Source organism: Perca fluviatilis, chromosome 16, assembly GCF_010015445.1.
Source record: "Perca fluviatilis chromosome 16, GENO_Pfluv_1.0, whole genome shotgun sequence".
NCBI classification, from domain to species: Eukaryota; Metazoa; Chordata; class Actinopteri; order Perciformes; family Percidae; genus Perca; species Perca fluviatilis.
The window spans coordinates 12,793,748-12,808,437 of NC_053127.1; the positions used below are offsets into that span (position 1 = coordinate 12,793,748).

A 14,690-nucleotide genomic window follows, 5' to 3' on the forward strand; every position below is an offset into this window, starting at 1 on the left:
AAAGGTAGATCATTCTTGTTCATTTTTGTTTTAATGAAATTAGTGGACTACACTTGACTGCAGCTTTTGCTTTATGTGATCTTGCTCCTACCTCAGCATTGTAAAGTCATAGCTTTTTTTTGTACTTTGTACTTCAGTATTATGGATGAAAGAGAATATCTAATAAAAATCATAGAAGAGAACTACACACAAACACAAGCCTGTAGCTTTGACTTATCTAACATTGCCAAAAGCTCTGAAATGTTAACAGCTACACATCATTACATTCTTATTTATAAATCGCAATGGCTCACATACATTTATTTTGTTCATCACACACTTGAAACATAAGCAAATTAGCAACTGTTAATTTTAACAACAAATGAAATTGTTTATAAAATGATCGTTTACATCCAGTGACCAGTCTGTGTTTTCAGTCCTGATGTTCGTGGTCCTGTCCTGGTATGAGCCAGCGGATGCTCTCTGTCCGCAGGATGGCGTATATAGTGAAGCCTGTGATGAAGAGGACAGAGAAGACCAGCAGCCAGTCGATGCTCTTCACCGGGACGCTGGGGAGGGGGCCAAGGCGGTCTGTATCCGTCACGTTATTGTCAGGGCTGACTTCAAACCCTGGAACACAAAGTTTATCAAAAAATACAGCAGGCTGGAGGAGCAGTGATGGAATACATATAGTTTTACTAGTTGAAAGTGTGGTTTAAAACTATATGATGGATACTAATGACCCCTTGGTGAGTGTATATGTAGAATGCTTTTATTTGTCATTTCAGACAAAGCTTACAAGCAAAGAAATAATTATTTAGTAAAAAAAACTGATTTTGAACAGAAATAATCTATTTTTCCCAAAAAACTACAACTACATAGATTCTGAGAAGTCAGGTGTCAGATATTCAGGTGTAGCAGAAAAAGGTGTAGTACTTAAGTCAACCAACCTAAAAATGAAATGGATACATTAATTTGACTGATCTGATCCACAAGAGACTCCCTGCTGCTTCTTCATTTATGCAGCACCCACAAAATGTTTACATTTATTGAGCATGGTGTTTTCCAGCAACAAAAGCAAAGTAAGTACACAGAGGAATGTCTTAAGCCCTGTCCGTGAGAACAAGTGTTTTTACCTTACTGTCAAAACTATCAGTTATTTCATCAAGTGTGGTCTCTAACAGGAAGAGACCAAAATCAAAACTAATTCAGCAAAGAGTAAGCACTCTATCCAGAGAAAGCTGAACTTGCTTGTCTTAAAACTCAAAAACGGCATCATTTTGTACTGTTTCTACTTAGTTTGTACCCGTCTGGTTAGCGATGAAGGAGGTGAGTGTCTCCAGCGTTCTGTCGGTGTGGTTGAAGCGAGCCATGGGTTTGGCCCCCTGGAACAGCAGAATGTTGGGCACTGCCACGGTCCCAAACCTCGTGGAGAGACTGGTGGAAGATGGAGACAGACAAGACACAAGTATGACAAATGAGGATTCAGTTTTATATATTCACCCGAGTTGCTAATCTGGTCTGATATACAGGAAATCGATCTAAACATAAAAAGCTCTCAATGAACATTATTATGCAGGGTTTCTGCTATATTCATTAAACAGCGGCACGCCGTTGCTTATTTCAAACAATCTGCTCTTGTGGGTTACCGAATGCAGGCTGGGGGATGGCTGAAATTTGCACGGACGCGATGCAACATCATTTTAATCAACTGAAGCTGCTACACGGACCATGCTGCACCAGAGCAGAGCAGAGGAGAGACCGGTGAATTGAAGATAACGTTGTTGGTACTGGTTACAAACATGCTCAGAGTGAACGTGAACCAAGCTACCGTGCTGAGGGATTCTGTGTTTTTAGCTAGACCTGAGAATATTTGGTAAAAACAGATCAGTGATGCTGTAATGTAGCCCTGGTACATTGGTTTTGTGCCATATATCGTTTAAAAGCTAAAGTAATACGCTTGAGAACGGAATTTTATGTGGTGGTAGAACGGGTTAGCAGACCACAAAAGGTAGTACATTGCTGCACATTGAAAAGACCATTCACCTGCTGTGCTGTGAGGCATCCAGTGCCAGGAAGTGCATGCTGGGAAAGACTCGGGGCAGTGCGTTGAAGTGAGGTGCCAGGCTGGCTGAGAACTGGCACCAAGCAGTAAAAAACAACACCACGGAGCACTCGGTGCCATTAGCGTTGAGGAACTCCATCAGGTCCTGAGGGAAATAAGGCACACAGACTAAGAGATGTATTCTTCTCCTCTGGCATTTTATTTGGAGAATAAAACTAAACTGACTGTGTCTTTCTTTTACAAAATCTAGACAAAAAATTATGTTGCACTCCTGCAGTAGGTATGAAGAAAAATTTGAATGAAAAACAAAGACAGGTGAAACAAGCCCTGGATTGATTCTAACCACAACAACAAATGCAAAGGCAGCTTATTGTGCCCTTTTCCCAGACCATGCATACATTTTCTCTCGTCGTTCATATTTTATTTGCAACTGAGTTTGCAAACTTTGGTTTGTTGTTGTAGGAAATACATTCAACTGTAAACAGTGTCGAGGGCACTTCTGAACAAGTGAGCCTCATAGGCAGCATGAATACCTGTGAAGCGTCGAGGACCTGCACTGTGAAATTGTCCATTCCTGTGATGTTCCTCTTATCACAGTTCACCTTGTACGTCTTGGCGGGCTCTGTGCTGTTCCGTTCCTCAGTTGGCTTGATGTCCGCACGGACTATTTCAAGAGTGATCTGGAGGTAAACATTCAGAGAGAAGTCAACTTCTGCACTACTACTACTACTACTACTACTACTACTGCACTCATCGCTGTGTTAATTTTAGCTGATCATATCTGAGGTATGAGTCTAAAAAAACAGGGTAACTTATTTCCAATAAAGGTTAATCCACAGATTATATTTTTCGATTCATTGATAGTCGTTCCTTTTATAATATGTCAAAAAGTAGCAAAAAAAAGACCCAAAGCTATTCAACTTACATTCACACCAGACTAAGAAAAGCAGCAAATCCTCACATTGGTGAAGCTGTAACCAAGCTGCAATTGACAACAACTTCTATTCATGTTATAGTGCTTCTAGTAAACTACCTGCTGTGACGATTCATCGCTCCCCTCCTCCACGGAAGCTTCATTGGCAGCCAGAGCAGGTGAAGCACACTGGGCACTGTTCTCATCACAAGGCGGGGAAAAGCCTGACTGGAAGTCTTTCACATTTTTGGGGAATAGGGACTCAATGTCAGATGGATCGATGGGTGCTTCGGTTCCCATCACAGCATCTGCGATCTCAGCTGTCTTGAACTGTCTCTTCGGCAGAGAGTCCAGGTCTTCGGACTCCACAAACTTGGGGCTGTTCTCCAAGTCAGACACTGCATCCTCTGACAGCACGAGCTCCAGGGACTCAACATTCTCTATAGAAAAAGTCAATTATAGATCAAACACAGTCCATGAGACTTTGATCTCACAGTGCTAAAGACAGGCTCTTTGACGGTTTCTCTAAAGAAACTGCAACAATACACTGTTAAAATAATGTTAAGTAGTTATATTATTTCTAATAACTAGACAAAATTAATAATGATAATTTCATTGTTTTTTAACAATAAAATAACTTAACATTTAGCTATCAATTTACCATTTATTAGTGATGGTTACTAAAATTAAAAGTAATACAATTTCCCAAAACTAACTTCTTGCTCTTCCTTGCAAGGTTACCAATGCGTGAAACACTAGCTTTTCGACTAACGTTAAACCCCTAACGTTAGCTATGTCACATTATAATATTTATAAATTAACGTTAGGCTAACTGTTACACGCTCACTCGCGTACGTTAGCGGTTATATACACAACATGGAGACAACTTCTTCACATAAAAGGCAAGTAGTAGTTAGTATAACAGGTTAGCTATTAGCTAATATTAGCGCTAACGAGCTAACAACCTGCTGCCAGTCTCTTACCTTGTGCGGTCACAGAAAATCTGAAAACATGAGAATTATATAACATAAATAATAAAACATACAAGACGTGAGGTTTAGTCAAAATCCCCGTCATATCTTTCATAATTAGCTAGATAGATGCAAATATGAACGGTTATCACGACATGTTGAGAAGTGGGGTGACGTTTTTCGGCAGAGTGTTTCCAGCTGTGGCGGAAGAAAATAAGTGTTACGCCTCCGAATTCTGCTTCCGGTGACTTCCGGGGGGACGGACCCATACTGTCTATGGTTATCTCTGCCTCACATGATTATTGCACTGCACATTTCAGCTGAATTCTACAAAACAACTAATTTGATTTAGTAATGAGAACGTTTTATTACAAAACTGTAAAGAATAAGTAATGACCACCCAAAAGTTTTCATTATTATTCCATTAGGAACACTGATTCCCAGAACAACTTTTTAATTTCAGGTCTGACCTTAAAGGCAGACTTTGAGGACTAAAGACACACTGCAACTCTTAAACTCCTGTAGCTCCTCTTCCTGAAAGAAGCACAGCTTCATATCCTCCACCCAGACTTTATTTACTGGTTAAGTGAGGCTCCTCCTGCTCAAAGACTATTCAGCTCAGACATTTGTCATTCCCTCCCCTTTCACAGATCAGCACCATGTGATTTATCGGAAGCAGAGAGTGAAACTTACTGACATTCTGTCGTCGAGAGGAGAAATGGCGCAGCAACTGATTCAGCTGGATCGAGAAAAACTATGCTGTTCAATCTGTCTGGATCTTCTAAAGGATCCGGTGACTATTCCCTGTGGGCACAGCTACTGCATGGGCTGTATTAAAGACTGCTGGGGTGAGGAGCATGAGGAGAAAACACACAGCTGTCCTCAGTGCAGGCAGAACTTCACAACAAGGCCTGTCCTGGTGAAAAATACCATGTTGGCAGAGTTGGTGGAGGAACTGAAGAAAGTAGGACCTCAAGCTGCTTCACCTGATCATTCCTATGTGGGACCTGGAGACGTGGCCTGTGATTTCTGCTCTGGGATGAAAGTGAAAGCCTTCAAGTCCTGTCTGGTGTGTATGGCCTCTTACTGCGAGCAGCACCTCCAGCCTCACTACAGCGTAGCTCCTTTAAAGAAACACAAGCTGGTTGAAGCCACGTTGAAGCTTCAGGAGAACATCTGCTCTCACCACGACGAGGTGATGAAGATTTTCTGCCGCACTGATCAGAAGTGCATCTGTTATCTCTGCTCCATGGATGATCATAAAGGCCACGATACAGTCTCCGCTGCAGCAGAGAGGGCTGAGAGGCAGAAGGAGCTTGGGGTGAGTCGGCAAAAAGTCCAACAGAGAGTCCAGGACAGAGAGAAAGATGTCAAGGTGCTTCAGCAGAGGGTGGAGGTTATCAATCATTCTGCTGATGAAGCTGTGAGGGACAGTGAGAAGATCTTCACCGATTTGATAAGTCTCATTAATAAAAGAAGCTCTGAAGTGAAGCAGCACATCAGATCCCAGCAGACAACTGAGGTGAGTCGAGCTAAAGAGCTTGAGGAGAAGCTGCAGCAGGAGATCACTGAGCTGCGGAGGAAAGACACTGAGCTGGAGAAGCTCTCGCACACAGAGGATCACCTCTATTTCCTGAACAGCTACCCCTCACTGTCCCGTCTGAGTGAGTCTGAGGACTTACCCAGCATTGATGTCTGTCCTCTGAGCTCTTTTGAGGATGTGACAGCGGCAGTGTCAGAGGCCAGAGATAAACTGCAGTCTGTTCTGAGTGACGAGTGGGCAAAGATCTCACTGGCAGTGACTGTGGTGGATGTTTTACTCTCTCAAAAAGAGCCCGGGACCAGAGCTGAATTTATGAAATATGCTTGTCATCTCACACTGGATCCAAATACAGCACACAAACATTTGTCATTGAGTGACAGGAACAGAAAAGCAAAATTAATGGCAGCAGACCAGTCATATTTGGATCACCCAGACAGATTTATTGAATGGTGGCAGGTCATGAGTAGAGAGGGTCTGACTGGACGTTGTTACTGGGAGGTGAAGCAGAGTGGAAAAGTTTTAATAGGAGTTGCATACAAGGATATTAGCAGAACAGGGACCAAAGACAAATGTGGATTTGGAAATAATGACAAATCTTGGGTATTAGACTGTGACGGTGTTAGTTATAAATTCAGACATAAGAATATTTCTCTTCCCATCTCAGGCCCTCAGTCCTCCAGAATAGGAGTTTACCTGGATCACTCTGCAGGTACTCTGTCTTAGGCTGTGATGTGTTTTCTTGGATTTTGGTTGTTTTGTCATATCAATCTAATAAAAATCGTGAAATAAAAAAATGTATTTGTTTGCTACGCATGTTAAATTCACCGAACATTTTCATTATCATTTGCCAAATGAATGTAATATAAGGTTTAAAAGACATTATTTTATTTTTACCATATATTCATGAATGTCATTTGCATAATTTAACTATAGTTTTCTATAATTTCACTTTTTAGTCCTCTACATACTGCTGTTATAATGCATACTTTGCTGCTGTTGTAAAAGCACATTACATCTTTCTTTTTTTTTTAAACAGAATTTTGGAAACATTTATGAAAAGTCAATGTTCAAAACTCTACAAATAAACAAATAGTTGACTTGCCACCATTTTAACAAGCAAACTTCTATTCTTAAAAATAATCACACTGACAATGTGCTTTATAATCTTGCTTCCCCTTTCAGACTATCACAAAAATCTCTTGTTTGTCTATTGAATTCCTTTCAACTTATTGAGTGTTTTATGATTTTTGATGATTAATGAAGACAATCAAATAAGATCCATTTCTGAAATGTTGGCTCTTTTGAAAAAGGAAACATTTCAAGAAAATATTTCAGCAGAATGTGTTGCTTTCAGATTTATTACACAACTTTTGAACATTCCACAACAATCATGCAGGAATAAAATGGAAATTATAGAAAGCTTCACAGGCGTCGCCAATCACACTTTAGGAATAACTGAGCTTCACGTCATCTCAAAAACACTCAAAATGTGAGGTAATATTTTTTGAAATCATCATCTACAGACAACAGACCATGTGTGATTTAATGCTGATGATCGTAAGAGAAGAAAAACACGCAAAAAAACAACAAAGAAAACATCAAACTATCAATTTCTGCACTGCTTAAACGTAAAATGTTACAGCTAATACTAAAGGAATGTCAATAAATTAACCATCTTATTGAGTGTATTTTAGGTAAGCCACCTTCCATAATCATCCCTTAATCTCTTACTGTATCCTTTCTGCAATGTCCTCCTTAGAGGAATGTCAGATGTCAAAATGTCAGTGCCTTCCATCAAGTAAACAAAATTCAGGAAAGAAAAAGTGTATTTTTATAACATGTAAGTGCCTACATCGTGTCCATACATTTAACAAAGTATTTTAGATAAGAACTCAAAGATACATAGTGATGTACACGGACCTTCAGGGTGCTCTGAGGTTACACCTAATATGCTGGCAAATACAGATTAGTACACTGTCCTCATGTCATGTCTTTGATTTTTACCATTTCGACAGCGCAGAAAGCCACATATTTGAGATAATGTGAGACTAAATTGTTGCGATGTTCAGGCATTCTTATGAAGAAGGAAGCCCTGCTAAAAATTCACACCCAAATCATAACAATGTCAAACACTTAGTTAGCCCAAGCAATCTATAATCCTAGTCTAAACCATTTCTGCTTCATACCTAAATGTAACCGTTTCAAGGCTTAAGGAGCCGTGAGATGCCCATCAGATGCCATGTAGCAGTCCCACTCCCCTCTATCAAAATCACATTTGTAGTAACTTTAAATGTATTCCAGCCCTTAAAACACAGCCTTGCTCAACAGGACGTGGTTTACTCCATGTCCAGACAACTAATAAGAATTGTAATATGATTCTGTTTTTAGCTACCTTTACCAAACACCATTTCCCACCTGCGGCCCTTTGTAATTCCCCCTCTCTCTCTCTCTCTCTCTCTCTCCTTTCATGTCTAAGCTGTCCTATCAAATAAAGGCCTAACATGCCAAAACAATAATCTTAAAAAAAAGAAGAATATGACCAAGAACCACTGGTAAAAGACCTTTGAGAGATTGCATGGATTTACAGAAATTAGTGGTAGAGATGCTAGCATATGTTCCACCAGCACACTGTCAATGCATCATGGGAGCTCTAGCTGTGGACAAAATAATAATTTCAAATGTTTGTTTTAATGACTAAAATCTCAAAACATGTTTCAGATTTTTAGTAAGAAACTGCCATTAAGTTGCCGAAGCTACTGCAACAAAGGCTACCTAAAAGATGGAGCGGGACTACCAAAGGCCTCTTTCACAGCAGACATTAGAAGGTGTTAACATTAAGGGTCTATTTAAGTGTCTCAGTAAGCCATGACAGTGTGACAGTGACTGCTTTCCCTACTGTGACATGTCAAAATGTCTTACTGTGAAAAAGGGGCTATCCAGTGCATCTGGCTAGCATATTTATCCCATCCGACTCCACCTCACCATATCCAGAGCCTGAAACACAAAATGAGTAAAATAAAAAAAACATTCCAACGCAAACACTGTAAATGGAGACAAACTTTAGAATGTGAAACAGCAAAAAATAATGTCAACCATAATCTCAAAAAAAAGAAAATCTGTGAAATTTGGGCCAAGGCTACATAAGAATTAAATCTAAAAAGAGAACTACTTTCAAAGTTGAATAACAGATGATGTAAGATGCAAATAACTAAGTTGACATCTTCAATGTATAGCGATTTACAATGCATTCAAGAAACTGCCATTTGAATCGATTCAGATGCAACAATTTGACGTTTTTTCAAACAATCATACCTTTAGTGGGATAGTGGTCGCCAAGTGTTTTTTTCATTTACATTTTACACTGAAAATTTCATGCTAAGGTTATTTTGTGAGATGTTGGAATAGTTTCTTTAAATCAAATAAATGCCTACAGTTAGATAACGTCTTATTCTTTGGTAAAGGAGGGTGAGAAGGATGTTTGTATGTGACATTTCGGTAACCTCTGTTAACACTACACACATCAACAAAACAAGTGATAGAAGGCCTTATACACAAGTATAAAAATACAACAATAATAAAAAGTGGTAGTATCAAAGTTTCCACAGTACAATACATACATACAACAGATTATTGCACCAAATGTAACTATTTTATATCGATTATAATGAGAGGGCAACTCAGTGGAGCTACACTGTTTGTTCACTCTCAGGATTTGAAATGCCTGTATATGAATAATACCAAAAAGTGAATGTTCACCAAGTTTTAAGATTTAAATTTCAAATGATAAAAACTTGAATGTATTACTGTGAAAAGTAGTTAAATAGCCAATCAGTCACATTGGATCTAAATCATATTTGACTATATGTGATCTGTTGTATTTACGGTGCGTTAAGCATGTTGTGAAATAACAAATATGAAACCAATAAAACCAATGCAACTTTCGATTCTGTCCGTTTGCGCTTTACATTAGCATTTCACAAAAACACCAGCTTCCCCAACAGTCTCACTCAAGTGATCCGCAGGGCTGCGGTTATGTACCTAAAACATCATAAATAGCAACATAAAAAAGACAGACATGACTTGACCTTGTCAATGTTAAAATCAAAACTTGAAAGATTGATTTACCATGTAGAAATGAAAACATCAATACATACTTAAAATCGTATACTTTAGTGTGATCCTTGTAAACAAATGAGACCATGATTGAGATGGTTTGTAGTCCGTATCACGCCTGTGATAGTGGTTTCTAAGTGCTCCATAAGGTCAACTACCGGTATGTGGCTATTAGTTGTTAAAATGCTAATTAAAACATGTATCTTAAGTATTGTTGTTTCTATCTTTGACCAAGAATATAAATAAGATAGTTTTAAAGATAGTTTGTGTAAATATTATAACTACAATGTTAACTGCCATATCAATCCTAGTCAGCGCATTTTGCAACACATTCATTTATAGATAAGATGATATTTTGGATATCCATCCATTTGTATTCAAATAACGCAAGTAGTGGTTTTGATGGATAACACAAAAGATACAGAGTAATTCTTTGGGTGGCAGCCTTACCTACAATGTGACAAAACATACAAGGTGTCCCTTTTAAAGTAATGTACTCTCTTTCTCCATATATCTGTGTCTGTAGCGATGAGAATCTAAAACTGTCAGGTTAAAAAGTTGGAATTGAATGCTTGTTTAGATTTTTGTTTGCTTAAGCTTTGATCAGATATTTCCTGTTAATTTAAGAGTGTATCTAGTTTAAGGAAAGCTCTTCTTCAGCTGCTTTGTGTTAAACAAAATTAAACATTAATGCATTCAAGAAATTTGGGGTATTTTGTAAAAACTGAGTGAGTTATAAAATGTATATTTTTGTTATCTGTAGCAGAACTTCTGTATTGGTATTGAAACCTTTTAAATGGTACCCCGGCCAAGGCAAGCTGACAAAAATCAGAGTAGAGAAACCATTTCTACCAGGAGAAAGCTAACAAAAATCCAGTTCCTGCAGTGACATTGTCAGTGAGTAGGGGGTTTTGAACTGTCTGTAGTGGGCCAGATGAACTACCTCAAATTTTACAGTGATGACGAGCGACCCAGTAACAATGCGGACAGAAAAACACACGTTCATCCAAACGTTTACCCGCAGACAACTTTTCTGTGGCGATCAACTGGTGGTCCACATTGGTCAATTATTAGCAGGTTATAGGAAAAGCAGCGGGTAAACTAAGTTGCTGTCATCTTTATGCATTTTTATAGTTTATACCTTTCGTTAAAAAAAAACAAAAAAAAAACATTAGTTCGGACTTGGATAACAATCTGTAGGTTGACTCAGTTGCTTTGATGAAACTTGCATGCAAACTATACATAGACATTTCTCGAGGTGACATTAAGAGAGTGAACGGTAAGACATCATTAGCAGGAATAATGTTTTTTTTTGTGTTATTCTGGAGCCGAGTGGAAGAAGTTTGATTCATTGGATTTCAGTTTTGGGGCGCTGTTAGCCTGGAGGATTAGCTGTTCATCTGTCTTTAAAGTGCCACTGAGCAAGGCACTTGGCCTCCAACTGTTCCTCTGATGGGAGATGCCTCTCATGTTCCAAATGTGACACAAAGAAGGTGCTACATATAACATTTAGCTTTTTAAAATAAAGTCCATGTTTCCAACAAACCTTCCTGTGGCAAAGCCAATGTTGCTATCTCTCTCTCTCTTTGCATGTGTTTGTTTAGAGAGCAAGAACAAGAGGGAATATCCAACAGCATTGGCTGTTATGTAATTCAAACTGTAGTGTGATGAACATACAAAGTTAAATGTGTCCTTGTTTTGTGCTGTAAAGCAGCCCAACACACTTCACACAATTGTGGCTATTAATCTTCTCAGGATGGTCTCCTTTGTTTACAGTAATAAAACACACCAAAAATGAACCTACCACTACAGTTGTTAGAAAGATAAAAGCCCCCTGCTCAATGAACATCTGATATTATTGTTTTTTCCCCCCCAAGAAAACAGATACAGCAAGGTGTAGTGAAACCTCCCGCACACTATAGATCTCCAGCAGTGGCACTGAAAGACTAACAGTATTATATCAGGTGGCAGGCACACAGATGACACCAACACGAATAATAGAAAATCTCCTCCTCTCAGCCTCACAGCAGACTGGGAAAGATTACAATCACCCCCATATCTGGCAGGAACCCTGTACACATGCGTCTCTTATTCAACTGATGGAGGGTGAGTGGAAAGAGAGTAGAGCCTTTTACTCATTAGCTGTCTTCTCTTTGCAGGAAGGTTCACAGAGGACGTCCTTGTGTGGCAGCGGATAGGGGAAAGCCGCTCCGCTGCAGGTGCTACCATAAGCCAGTTTGTTGAGGCGAGACAGGCCCTTGATGCTGCCAGGAGGCCGTCCGGGGCTGACCTTGTACCCCGCCGCTCTGGTTGTACCCAGCGGCCTTCCCGGGCTCGTCTTGAACCCCGCAGCTCTGGTGGTGCCGAGGGGTCGCCCTGTGCTGGTTCTGTATCCGGCTAGCTTGGTGGTTCCCAAAGGCCTCCCGCGTCTGCCCGTCTTCCCGGCGGCCTTGTTCTTCTTCTTGCCGTCGTCCGTCGCTTGATCGGCGCTTTTGATGCTGGGTATTTTTCCAGGCGTGCTCCCGAGCACTTCCTGTCTCTGGCACACCATGGGCTTGTGGCTCTGGGCGGGTAAGGTCATAGGAGCCAGCGTCATCTGGACGGCCGACGGAGGGGGAGGAGGGTAGAACTTGTTGGCCTGGGTGCACAGGTCAAAGTGGGAGGCGGGGTGGTGGCCGTCCTCTGCTAGGCACGACGGCCTGCTAGTCATGCAGAAGTCACTGCTTGTCACCTGGCGCATCATCCTCTGCTGGGGGGGGGGGGGCAGAAATAAGTTGGAACAGTGTTATTATCACACTCACAGATAAAAGTACTAATATCTCTGTGTTGAGTCAATGCTGTTGCATGAACATCTACACAATAAAGGTTGGTGTCAATGTTTTGACCTGCATTAAGAAAGGAAACCTGGACACATATAGGGCTTTACAGCCTTCCATCCCTTTTTTTTTTAAGGTTTGAAGCTAACACCTAGTCTAAAGAAAGCAGTTAGCCTACACGCATTTGCCAAAACAACCTGGTCTTCATCATTGAAGTCTTTTCTCTTGTAAAACCTAAATATATACCGTTTGAAAACACTTCTCATGAAGCATATATTGTGATGTTTTGTTGTTTCATTCGGACCCCTCACAAGCTAAAATAAATAAAATGAGTTCAGAGGTGAAAGAGTTTAAATGGCCTAGTTAGGCCAACAAAATTGTTCAGTTTTTGAATAAAACCACCGCAATTATGAGTGTACATGTACAAGTGTGATGTAGGTTGGGATAATGATTATGGAGATAATAAAGGGCCTGGGTTAAACATCTTGAAAACAAGCTGCATACACCTTACTAAAGTGATGCCAAAGTGTCTTTGAGCAAGATGCTGAATGCCTACCAGCTGGTGGTCAGCGGGTGACCCTGACCTCCTTGTGGAAGCTGCAGTGAAAGGAATACTTTCTCTTTCATTACTAGTATCATACAGCCCACACAACAACCTCGTAATTACAATGAGTTCATATTTTGACTGTTTACACCCATAACTGCTCTTTAATTTCAAGTATAGCATCTTCATAACTAATTATGAGGCTATAAATACTTGAAGAAGGCAAAAGGACAGACTGCTGCTAATGGGATTTCCTTTCTCCTGCAGAGATGTGGACTATACTATCACAAATAGTACACTGTTTGTAGTAATGTTCATTCACAAAAATATGCACATGGATTCTGCATCTTTGACGACAAAACCTCATCGTCTCTGTGTACCGTTACAACACCAACGACTGAATTTAGCCTCGTTTTGGCCCGAATAACGGTTTTCAAGAAAGGGGTTTACAATTGTAACGAAAAAGCGGAAATGTGCGAAGATATCCGATTTGACTGTTTACATCTAGGCCATAGAATGAATCTAAATACACCTTCCTGCCACCAACATTAGCACTAAGGTTACTGTACCTCGATTGTTCGCAGATCTCGGTGCAGAAGGGGTTAAGGAAAAAAATGATCTTTCATCCCTCAATGCGTGAGTCGATCCATTTTCCCCAAATATTTTCGCACCACAGGACGTCGGCTAGCTAACGTATAATCACCACATCGGATTGTTTCGGTGTGAACGTTAACGACATGCGAGATGCTTCCGCTTTGACGTGGTTTTATTGCCCAGCTCCAGAGGTTTGGATAAGAAACGCAGCCATTTTCCATTAAAAATTAATAAGACGGGAGTGCAGTCTGAGCATGCGCAGAGCACCAAACAGGGGATGGGAAGGTCTTTCTCCTTCCCCTCCTGAACCCCTTTCATACCTAAACGCTGTTTTCACTTTCAAATACAAAACACAGTTTATTCACATCCAATAAAGCTGCAAAATCCTGCCTTATTTTTTAATGTTATTGTCCTGAAATTGAGCCATATTCCAGTTTAAATGCTTACAAACAGCACTCCACTACATGAATAATATACAAAAGAGAAGCTAGTGAATAATTAAAGCAGTACGCAGGAGAATATGGAATGCAATTTAGGTCAATATTAAATAAATGACTAATGCCACTTATTTCCCAGCACTTTATTTCCATCTGTTATATATAAATGAATGGGGAATGGACATGAGGAAATGAAAGTTCCCTGAAATATCCCTTTGACAAATTTCCTTTTATAATTTATTGAACTTTATTGCCTCATTTATATATTTATAGCCTCATTTATTTATATTTTAGGATTTTTTTTCATAGCTATTTTTATTTCATAAGCATATTTATTTATTCATGTATTTAATTATTTATTAAATTCTGACTTAAATGGCATTCCACAGTATCTATCACATTTTTTAATGCAAACAGCTGGACCAATGTCTCTCTTTAGCAACACATTTATTTATTGTGAGGAAAAGTAAAAACATCTTTTATTTGACTATTTCTTCTTAAAGTCTATGGTTGGGTACATACAGAGTGAAATCTGACCCCCCCAAAAAAAATAACATTAAAAGAAAATGTCTTATATTTAAAAGTCATAATGCAGATCGTGATGGTTCAATGACACTGGAGGTCAAAACTGCATTAGACATTTTGTTATTTATGGTCTGTAGATAAAAAAAAAAAATCACAGAGGAGACTAAGGGGGAGAGGTGGGGGTGGGAGG

General features: G+C 39.7%; 3 protein-coding genes across 4 annotated transcripts; 1 reads left to right on the forward strand and 2 right to left on the reverse strand.

Annotated features, from left to right (window-relative positions):
• Positions 1-12: 12 nt before the first annotated feature.
• On the reverse strand, positions 13-4,150 carry txndc15 (thioredoxin domain containing 15). The gene is made up of 6 exons (XM_039826445.1): positions 3,941-4,150; positions 3,078-3,397; positions 2,578-2,724; positions 2,026-2,189; positions 1,286-1,416; positions 13-609 (listed from the first exon to the last, which is right to left on the reverse strand). The coding sequence occupies exons 1-6, from the start codon at positions 4,041-4,043 to the stop codon at positions 413-415; spliced, it is 1,062 nt and encodes a 353-aa protein (XP_039682379.1). The 5' UTR covers positions 4,044-4,150; the 3' UTR covers positions 13-412.
• A 99-nt stretch (positions 4,151-4,249) lies between these two features.
• Positions 4,250-6,265, forward strand: LOC120575626 (tripartite motif-containing protein 16-like). Its single transcript, XM_039826444.1, has one exon. It carries the CDS (start codon positions 4,647-4,649, stop codon positions 6,192-6,194), a length of 1,548 nt encoding a protein of 515 aa, XP_039682378.1. The 5' UTR covers positions 4,250-4,646; the 3' UTR covers positions 6,195-6,265.
• A 535-nt stretch (positions 6,266-6,800) lies between these two features.
• c16h5orf24 (chromosome 16 C5orf24 homolog) lies at positions 6,801-14,686 on the reverse strand. 2 transcript variants are annotated; one of them, XM_039826447.1, is made up of 2 exons: positions 13,514-14,686; positions 6,801-12,333 (listed from the first exon to the last, which is right to left on the reverse strand). In XM_039826447.1, the coding sequence occupies exon 2, from the start codon at positions 12,325-12,327 to the stop codon at positions 11,716-11,718; it is 612 nt and encodes a 203-aa protein (XP_039682381.1). In that variant the 5' UTR covers positions 12,328-12,333; positions 13,514-14,686; the 3' UTR covers positions 6,801-11,715. The 2 variants fall into 2 exon arrangements, with proteins under 2 accessions (XP_039682381.1, XP_039682380.1); XM_039826446.1 differs by having other exon boundaries at positions 6,801-12,330; positions 13,514-13,868.
• Positions 14,687-14,690: the final 4 nt, after the last annotated feature.